Source organism: Pocillopora verrucosa, chromosome 3, assembly GCF_036669915.1.
Source record: "Pocillopora verrucosa isolate sample1 chromosome 3, ASM3666991v2, whole genome shotgun sequence".
NCBI lineage: Eukaryota > Metazoa > Cnidaria > Anthozoa > Scleractinia > Pocilloporidae > Pocillopora > Pocillopora verrucosa.
Window position 1 is genome coordinate 31681261 of NC_089314.1, and position 10776 is coordinate 31692036.

Here is a 10776-nt window from a genome sequence, read left to right on the forward strand (position 1 = left end):
TTACTTACGTGATCCTCCGTTTGCAGGTTTACCTGCAAGAAAATCATTTAAACCAATAATTACAACAAATAAATGTATCAACTAAAGGTCAGAATACCTCGAGTATTTTAGGAACAGTTTTTATTTATAGGTACTCCAATTTCTGATGCAAGCAGTTGATCTCTACAATATGAACAGAAGAAGCACACCGAAGTATATTGCCGTGTGCTTAAAATATATTGTTACGAATTAAGTGTAACTGTGACAGATCCAGTAAACTGCAAACTTTAATCCTGCCGGTCAAATTCACATGACAAAGAAAACATGAGTTGAACCTGTGAGGATTTGAAACAAGGATCCTAGGGATTTCGTGGTGCAATCCACAGTGGCTCAGCGCTTGAGCATCACATTGTTAAAGCCGAACATCTGTGGTTCGAATCTTCGTGGTGGAATCAGATCTGATGTCTCCCTCATGTGCGTGTAAATATTAACCTTTAAGAAGAACCTCAGAGGACGGATATTTTTATTTTTAATGTACTTTGTACAAGTATGTCCAATACTACGGCTTGATACAAGTCGTCAAAAGTATTCACGAGTCGTCTAATATATTCACGAGTCGTGTAATGTATTCACGAGTCGTTCGACCCGTACCCCTTACTAAGGAGACTAACAGTTTTTCACCTCACACCACTGAGCCCTGATGGTGGTGCGTCGATTCGTACGAGTCGTACGATTCGTCGACCATGAATATTCATTAAGGAAACCATGGAAACGAAACGTACGACTCGTGAATAGAGTATCAAGTCGTGGTATTGGACAACTCTAACTTTGTATGGACTTGTGTAATTAGTAATATCCTACTGGCGATTGGTGACCAGAGAAGCACATAAAACACTCTTACTGTTCAGTGTACTTCTTACCGTAAAGGAATTGAATGGCGTCGATGTCATCCTTTTGTAGTTTCATATTTGGAACATATCCAGTGTAATAGGGATACATGACAGCATTTCTCACATCTGAGTGGTGGATTCCCAGTGAGTGACCAAACTCGTGTACAGCGACCCACAGAAGGTTTGTACCTTGACTGGTACCGTCAGTGAAATTCTCGTCCTCGTCAAAATGGGCGCGGCCATTTGATGGAAAGAAAGCATGCGCAAGTACTCCACCTCGGCCGTCAAAGGGATAATAACATGTTCTTTCGGAGTTGCCACCATGAGTCTTACTTCCAAAGCTGAAAAAAGGGCAAGAAAGAGAGAAGTTGGAAAAGTTGTCATAGTTGTCTGACAAGGAAAACTTAGCCAACCTATGAGGATCAGTATAAGAGTCTGCTCATCATTTGTCACCTTAAGAGGTTGGAGGACTTTTGCAACATTCTTATCATCCAACCTTCACTGGCAGTCAATTTCTATGGTCCCCCTTTGCACAGTCGAACCTGTATAAAGCGGTCACCCGCGGGGAATGACTTGGTGACTTTTGGGTTCCACAAGTAATGGGTATTTTAAAAACGATACACGACGTTACTTTATGCCAGGACTGACCACTTAATGTTCAGAATCTTGCTCAAAGATACTACTTACTTTGATTTTGGGAGAGAAAAATGGATTCTTAATTTCTTGAAAGATTATTGTTGGTTTATGCTTGAGTGTTTCCGCCTTCATTGACCGTTCAATACAGGTGGAGGACAATGAAAACATGCCATTGGGATTTAATAAATGGTGACTGCGACCGCTTAGTAGAGGTGACTGCTTGACAGAGGTGAAAATTGCAGTGATCAAGGGGAAACAAATTTGGAACTTTGACAACTGACCGCTTAATGCAGGAAGACCGCTTATTACGGTGCCGCTTAATACAGGTTCGACTGTACTCTGTCGGCGACGACTGATCTCCTCTCCGTTCCCCCCTGAAAACCATGTGATCCTTCCAATAATCCTCCACCCCTACTCCCTCCCTCACAGGCGATTAACATTGACCAGTTCCTGTAGTGAAAATGAATTTAAAAACAACGTGGAAACCCAAAATATACGGGTTAAAAAATCAGATGCTTTACAACACTAACTGCCTTTCACTAAGAGGTCTGTGGTAACTCAGATTCTAAGCATTTTTTCAAATAATGTAAATACAGGTTGTTTTTTTTCTTTTCCCGTGATGTACGGAAAACGCATGTCTATCATCGAGCATTCTAAAAGGCTGAACGAACAAAGTTGCACATTGTGCTCACCTGATTTTAATATCGGCGCTGCTTGCACTAGAGGCTTGAGAGAAAGACAACCCTGATACGTCGGACCAGAACTTTAATGCTTTGGCGAATATTTTGTCTTGAAGATCTTGCGGTAAGTCCGCGCCATATTCTACAAAATAAGTCAGGTCCTTCTTGCTCCATTTTGAACCAGTCTTGTACCTCTTAACACGTCCCTCCTCGTCCACGTCCGCCATTCCACAACGAGGTTTTTTCATTTGAGCGATGGTTTGTTCGTTCAGCTCTCCAGTCACAGAGAGACCAGTAAACTCCTGAAACCGGCGAATGGCAGTTTCCACGTCATGGTTTCCTGATCTTGTCGGAGAAATGTAGTGGTACTGGCTCAGAAATTTCTGCCAGGAAATAATCACGATAAATGAGATTCACAACAAAAAATGTTTCTTCTTTCGCTCTAATTTGCACGGGGTTGATATAAAGGCCAGCATGGGCTCCGCTTTTAGGCTTCGCTGAATCTATTTAAGTTATTGTTCTTTTCGGCTAAATTACTTTTAAGCAATTCTTGGTTTTCACCCACGTGACCTATACCTTGACAACGGTTGCTACGCCGCCATATTGGTGTCGTATTATTCAAACATTTCGCGTGTTATCAAAGCTTTAGAAATATTCTTCATCATGGTTCATTGTATTATGGTTGATTGTTTTCATAATAGTGGAAAGACGAAAGGTATAGGGTTTTATAGGATTCCAGTTGTAGTCACTAACCAAGGAGAAAAAGCAGAAGAGCTGAGCAGAGAACGAAGAGAAAGATGGATCGCCGCCATTAGCCGCGACGACATCACTTCGAAGGATGTCCTCAGTAATGAAAGAGTCTGTGGACGACATTTCGTGTCAGGGCAATCTGCAAAACCCTGGGATAAGTACAACGTCGACTGGGTTCCTACTTTGAATCTCGGGAAGACAAAATATCAACAGGAAAACCACGACATTAAAGAGGCAAGAGCTAAACGAGCGAAGGAACGCCGGAAAAGATCACTCGAGCGTCAAGAACGCGAGGCAGCTGAGAAACGAAAGAAAATCGATGTCAGTGGCCTTCCCGTCCGTGATGTGGATTTCAGTGATCCTAAAGAAGGATCTTCCAAGGAAATTGATTCTTCTGAGGATATTTTTGATCACGATTGCGCATTTCAAGACCACACTTGCTCAACTCTCGTTGACAGTTCAACTCAAACCCAAGTTGATGTATCTGAAGCTATGACTCAAACCGAAGAGTTTGAATACCTTTTCAAAGAATCCTATAAGCCAATTGATCGAGATTTTTTTGATTCTGATGAAAAAGTTCGCTTTTATTCTGGACTGCCTTCAATGGATATCTTAATGACCGTCCTTGACTTTGTGTCACCCCACATCAAACGAAGAACCCAAAAACTTAGCCTTTTCCAGGAAATGATTATCGTGTTGATGAAACTGAGACTGAATATGCCTTATCAAGACTTAGCCTATCGTTTTCAAGTATCTGTGACAACAATATCAAGAATATTTTCATCATGGTTACCAGTGATGGATCAGCATTTGTCCCCACTTATTTACTGGCCTGAAAGACACCAGCTATGGAAGACAATGCCTCTTTGTTTCCAACAAGCCTTTGGAACCAAAGTCACTGTTGTTATTGACTGTTTTGAGATTTTTATTGATAAGCCTACAAACTTGTTAGCTCGAGCTCAGACATTTTCATCCTACAAGCATCACAATACTATCAAAGTACTGATTGGTATTTCTCCCCAAGGAGCTATTTCCTTTGTGTCAGAGGCATGGGGAGGACGTACCTCTGATAAGTTCTTGACAGAAAACTGTGGCATTCTTGAAAAACTTTTGCCAGGTGACATGGTTATGGCAGACCGGGGTTTCACAATCACAGAAAGTGTTGCTGTCAAACAGGCAAGACTTGTGATACCAGCCTACACGAAAGGGAGGGAACAGCTGGATCCTATTGATGTGGAAAAAACAAGAGCTCTAGCAAGTGTACGGATACATGTTGAGAGGGTGATTGGTTTGCTGCGTCGCAAGTATACTATTCTTCAAAGCACTCTTCCCACTGATTTCTTGAACAATGACAATGGACAGGATGAAGTACCAATTATTGACAGAATTATTAAAGTATGTTCAGCTCTTGTAAACCTGTGTCCACCCATTGTACCATTTGATTAGCTCCATACTTCATACAGTACTATTATAGTCATATATTGTAGCTAATGAAATGATATGATGGGGTGGAGAATCTGTGTATAATTTAAGAAATATTATAACCCTATGAAAAGAGAGCAAGTGACTGGGAATGAGCACTGTGTAACATTAATAATTTAAAAAAATATACTTCCATTACAAGAAGGATCGACAACAATGACAACATTTTATTTGTGCTGTGTATATAAATATTTACAAAAATTATATGAATTAAAATATAAATTATGTTTGCAGGGGGCAGTAAGGACTGTTTATTGAGCACAGCTGCTTAAAATAGCTTGAGTTCATTATTCTTCTTGGATTTTTTTTTTAATGACTGCTACTCTTGAGATTAGCATGAAACAACAAAACAACATTTTTAGTGTAAAATGTATTCAAAAATGTGGAAAAACTTTGATTTCACCAGCTCTCAAACATTCAAGTAAATGTGGTCTCATTCTTGGGATGTCAAACATAAAATCTGAAGGGTTGAGTTCAAACACAAGGCATGTTGCAAATGCTACAGCAAAAACGCCACAGTCACTGCCATTCATTTGTTGCTGCACTGGTACAGCTTCAATGCCAACAAAGTTATCTGGTAGCAGATCTTTAACTTGCTGCTCAACTTCATCATCAATAATGTCATTGTACAGACTGTCGTACAAATTAACACATCCTGATGTGCAACCAATAGAACTAATGCACACCCAATGTGAATTACCCGTATGTAAGATTTGAACAAAGTCACTGGTCATTATGTCAAAGTTCCTTACTCTTCCAAGAGTTGGTCTTTGAAAACCCTCAATGAGAGGATTTACTTTCTTGATGCATATTTGTGCTGCCTGTATTATTTTGCAATCCAACCAGCCATCAGGAGATGAGATTATGTCATAGTCATGCTCATCTAGATCTCCAAAAGATGCAATTCTGTTAGCTACACCTTTAGTCACACAGATTATTTCTAAGTCCTCATCACTTTCATATTCATCTCCAGTACAGTATTTATTTGACTCATTTTCATGTAGATCTTCAAAAGATTCAGAAGCTGTTCTGCTTTCAGTCACACAGGGTATTTCTATGTCCTCGTCACTTTCATATTCAGTTCCAGACACAACTGAAGCTGATGGATTATTGACAGTACATGTAGTACTGGTGGTATAAGAAGAACATGTGGTAGGGATAGTTAATGAAGACTTGTCTGCAGGTTTTTTCTTCACTTTGCAATTTTTGCAGACCCAATATAGCTTGCTGTTATTGGGCATCTTCTTGTAGTTTAGACATTTCAGATGGAAAAATTTCCCACTCTGACATTGACTATGACATTTCAGCAGCTTTTCCCCTACAACAGGTTTAGCTTTGCAAACACAAATGGACTGTAATTTCATTGCTTCATCGAAATCAGGGTTCTTTTGATAATCAGGCTTGATCTTAGTAACTCTCTTGGCTTTCTTACATTCTGGAAGTAACTGGCAGCTTGGACAGTACCATACTTTGGGTAAGGGATCAGATATCCCTAAACATGAGAGGTGAAACTCAATGAATGGGCACTTGGGGTTTTGACAAGGCACTGTGCTTTCTTCTGGTTTGGGTTTTCTGCAGTAGCAAACAGGCTTTATATCACCTGCTGGTACAGGTGCAGCAATTTCATGCTTCCTGGTGTACCATCTTCCTAAGATTTCAGGTAGGATACAAGATCTCCACACTTTGGTGAGTTTTGGAAGAACTGATTCCCAGTGTGAAATGTCCTTGTAAATTCTCTCCAAGAAAAACCTTGTTTGATTGTTATTGTCAAAAGAGCACACAACAAAGTCACAATACTGAGAGTCTGTGATAAACAACTGTTGCTGTACTTGAAAAAAGTACTGGTGATTTCTCTTGAGCTGTACCTTTCCATTGACGTTTTCAAGACATGAATTCTTCTTTTCCACATAACTTTCAAGGTCACAGTTTTCAATGTTGTAAGGGCATTTGACTTCTCCACAACCATTCCCACAGCATGAACATGATACCAAAAAATCTGGAGTAGCATTTATCCAGGGGTGCTGTTTATCCACTATCATACCACATTGTTCAACTTTCAGATCTCTGTGAGTCTCTAGCATAGTCTTGGTATAAGCATTCACTGCAGCACTCTCATTCTTACGGCCATGACTGATTGCTTTAGTAGTAACTTTGAACAGATCAGGATATGAGATGGACTTAATTAAGGATTGTGATGGCATAGCAGGGTTAGTATGAGCTACTGCCCAACTCAGAGATGCACCAATGCGCCCAGCTCTGTGCCTGAAAAATGCATTTCCTTTAGCCTGTTCCCTGGTGTCTTGCTCAATTAATTCTACCTGTGATTCTGAAATAGTCAGATCAATATTTTCACACTTTTCTAGGAGTTCTGGATATGACAAGTCAAAATTACATGGATCAAAAAGGTCAGAAATGGTTGGGATACTTCTACTTTTCATGATAAACTGTTCAGAATAGGGTTCAATCAAGCTTAAGGCAACAGGTTTGAACTTGCACTCATTTATTTTGGCAAGCAAATGTTTAAGCTCAGTTCCTCCAGATGTAACCCGTTCTGTCGAGAACTTAGCTTTCTTTGTAGTGCAAGGTGCTGATAAGGAAGGTGGAGAGTTTGCTGATAGTCCCTCAATACAGGCATCTAAGTTATCTTTCAACTTTTTCGCCGACTTGAAGTTGATATCTTTGACCCTTGCATAAGGAACCTCACTCACATATGTCGGTAACAACCACGTGCACTTTACTTGCGTACATGCCAGCGTTTCATTAATTCTCGTTGAAGCTTCGATATGAAATAAAATACTTGCAATATGTGAGCAAGTCTCAGCTAGTCCAGCTTTACAACCAAGGCAGTGGGCTGATAACACGGTTCCCTCCTTATTAGTAATAATCCAAACTGCAAATGGTCGCTCATTCATTCGTTGAGAATGTCTCACCTTTCCGATCACCACGAATTTTTCACCTATGACTTTGCCTTCAACACTGGAAATAAAACCCGACACCATCTGATTGTAGGCCTCCAAGCTTTTGAAAGCTTTGAACTGTTTCTTTGTGTAATAACTCGTATCGATAACCAAATAGCACAGGAGATCTGTAGCTTCTATGGGTGGTAAACATTGAGGATCTAACTTTGCGTCGATCAATGTAGCGGGATCGATCCCCACGAGTGATATTTTTTCTAAATACCTTTGTTTAACATGTGGCTCTAGTCTTTTAACATAGTCGCTTAAAGGTATATTGCAAATATCTTCCTTTTTTTCTTCCTTTTTGATGTTTTCAGAAATTTTGTCCAAATCACGCGACATACTTTTAAAGAATCATGCACCAAAACACTGCATTTTGACATATGCTAATAAGCTTTTGCGACACCAATATGGCGGACGCCTAATTTGCATATGCTGTGACGTCACGTGAAAACCAAGAATAGCAGCCAGCGAAATTTTGCACCAGTTTTCTCCATCCTTAACCAGTCAGTATTTTACAAAGTGTTGTTAATTATTTTACGGCGGAGATAAGCTCTGTTTTGGCTTTTGACAATTTTTATTTCCGTTTTCTCGATGGGAGAATTTTGTCTCGTACCTTTTTCATATCACTATTGCAGTTCTAGTAGGTTATAATTAAATGTTGTTGTTGTTTTTTTTTTTCAAAACAGGTTGCTTTGGGCTTAATATCGTATATGCTTTGACTGTGTAGTTCAGATGACAAGGTAGCGTAGAGTAGTTCTCATGGAGGCCCAAGAAAGGAAAGTATAACTCACCAAAGCCATGGTTGAGTCATCCTCTTCAGCAAAGACGAGTGTCTGAGAAATAACGACAGCGACTAACAACAGGGAACACAGCATGTTGAGTTCAAACAAACCGAAAAAAGTCTAAACCGATTTGATTTGGGCGTAGAAGCAGAGGTTGTTTCTTTCTTTTATAACAATTCTGCTGAAAAGCTGCAAAACCTGATTAAATTTCACTCAACAGTTGTTTAAAGGAAAAGAAAGACGGTAAACTTTTACAACGCAAGCTTTAGTGTGTGTGAAATAGCTTGACAATTGTGACATTTAAAAGGTGAAAGAATCAATGTAAATTTAAGTGTATCCGTTTTTTTATTCAGCGAATTCAGCCTCGACAGCGGTTTTATTTTTATCACATAAAGTGTGTAAATTTTGAATGGGAAACACAACAGGATTGGCAAAAAGGTTTTTATAATGTGACGATTTAAAAACTTCAAAAGAATCAGAACCCCCCCAAAAATGTTCATTTTATTCTACTTTCTCGCGTGAATTCAATTATATCCAATAATCCTTAAACACTGTACAGAATTGTTAGAAAGTCATGTAGGCTTTTTGTTTGTCAATATTTGCTTTTAAGTTATCGGCACGAGTTTTTTGTTTATCAACTTCATCTACCAACTGCGGCAAGTGTTCTAAGGTGAGAATACAAGTTACACTTGTCAACTTGAACAAGGAAGACAAAGAGATCAAAGACACATGGAAATATTCCATGCTTTAGACTGTATTTACCATTTCTCTTTATTTTGGTTCATCTACAGAACTAGAAATAGTCAAAATCAGGAGCCACCTTTATGGTTTTGCTGAAATTATTCGTCTGAAAAAGTCGGAGTGCCCGTTTTACCGACAGTATAAAAGGAGATAATTTCAAAGTCATGATCAACTAAGTATAATTGCATCTCTTTTGCAAAGAAATAAAAAAGCCAATTTAATTAACCATCGTGTTCAGTGGATAACATGTGCGAGGTAAGTGGCGAGCTAGATATTGAGAAGGGATAGAAAATTTTGCAAATAAAGTGCACGAACTGAACTCCCATCAAGGATAAGGGAAAATATTGATCATAATCTATTGTTTTGCTTCCATTTGAGCTTGATGCCTTAATGTTGAACCCATTGATTTTAAGAGTGGACATAGCTGTACCGAGTTGAAGTAGACAAGATTCGTTGCCTACCTCTCTGCTCAAGAGCAAATATTACAAGGAACTAGTCAAATAACAAATAAAGCTGGTAAACTCACGTTATCAATAGATCTACCCGCCAGTTTTTTTTTATTCAAGCACAATAAGCTAAACCCTAGCGCACCCATTGACTCAATTGAAAGAGCAACAACTGAGTTTGCAATTTTCTTTTCCCCTTTATTAAACCTTTCACTTGAATCACATAAAACAATCAAAGTATCTTCTCTTTCATCAGCATCAAATCTGCAACAAAATAGTAAATACTCAGCACGACGTTTTCTATATCTGGAGCTAAAAAATAAAATACGAGGTTAAAAGTTAGGGTCGGGGTTGTGAGGTTGTGCAGAAAAATCGTCAAACTCTTTTACTTCGAGTGCATATGAATCTCAGCCCGACAGAAATTTCCTTTGGGCAACTGAGCCTCATTATTTGGCTGACGCGAGGCATGAAGCTTACTCCAAATGTAATTGCGACGAAGATTTGTATCGGATTGTCTTAAAAGTACAGCATTGACTACAAAAACGATTTGATTTCTTTTTCATGACTATAAAATCTCACAGTATGGACAGACTGAGTACAGTTTTTGCGAGCAGTTTGGAAACAACCCTTTTCCAATTTCGCGCTCTATTGTTTTTTTTTTTTTCTAAAAAAAGGTCGTCTTTATTCTATGTCACGAATATATTTGGAATAGTTGCACAATGTAAGGATGACACATATGAGTCAAACGGGCGCGTGGTTTTGGTTTAGGTTCACTGGACTTCAAACGACACGAGGTGTGTAAGGCTTGTGTAAGTTATTATAATGCTTATTCTTTTTTTCATTTTCCGTCGAACGATTTTTTTTAAAATTTTCTTCAATTTTTTCTCCACCAATCTCCAACGATAAAAAAGATAGGTCATTGCGCATTCTGAGTAGATATTCTGGACCGATGATAACTGGACTGGTACTAATCACGCGCGTTATTTCATCGAATCACGCCGGTTAATTTGCGGTAGCTGAAAGCAACTTGTTTTTAGACAAAAATTTAAAATATTTTCTAGAATTTGTAACAATTTAGTCAGGTCGTTACTTTGGAGATCATAATTGGCATCCTCGAGTAACAGGCTTCGTGAACGCCTATATCTTTTTTTACCTTCCGATAATTTTTGTTTTTCAAGTTTCTTAAGGGGTACAGTTTGTATACCAAGATTATGCAATAAAAAAATAAGTCACCGCGTTCTTCAAGAGCAAAAGACTATCGTGCCTGTTCACCTCTTCCATTGGTTGAAAAGTAATAATAGGTATCGTGAAATTAAGTGACCACAAAAATTGGTAACAGTAATGTACCCGATCACAACTCACAGCCGCAGTTCTCGATACGCTTCCCCCTAACTTTGCTTCAATACATCCTGATTCTTTTCTAAGTGGTC

At 38.9% G+C, this 10776-nt stretch overlaps 3 protein-coding genes across 3 annotated transcripts; 1 reads left to right on the plus strand and 2 right to left on the minus strand.

Moving 5' to 3' along the window:
* LOC131774614 (hatching enzyme-like) lies at positions 1-2787 on the minus strand. Its single transcript, XM_066163656.1, has 4 exons — positions 2782-2787; positions 2198-2568; positions 900-1210; positions 1-32 (listed from the first exon to the last, which is right to left on the minus strand). Exons 1-4 carry the CDS (start codon positions 2785-2787, stop codon positions 1-3), a joined length of 720 nt encoding a protein of 239 aa, XP_066019753.1.
* A 10-nt stretch (positions 2788-2797) lies between these two features.
* Positions 2798-4463, plus strand: LOC131792200 (uncharacterized). The gene has a single exon (XM_066164476.1). The coding sequence runs from the start codon at positions 2849-2851 to the stop codon at positions 4379-4381; it is 1533 nt and encodes a 510-aa protein (XP_066020573.1). The 5' UTR covers positions 2798-2848; the 3' UTR covers positions 4382-4463.
* A 285-nt stretch (positions 4464-4748) lies between these two features.
* Positions 4749-7742, minus strand: LOC136279950 (uncharacterized). The gene has a single exon (XM_066164475.1). The coding sequence runs from the start codon at positions 7714-7716 to the stop codon at positions 4792-4794; it is 2925 nt and encodes a 974-aa protein (XP_066020572.1). The 5' UTR covers positions 7717-7742; the 3' UTR covers positions 4749-4791.
* Between the last annotated feature and the right edge of the window lie 3034 nt (positions 7743-10776).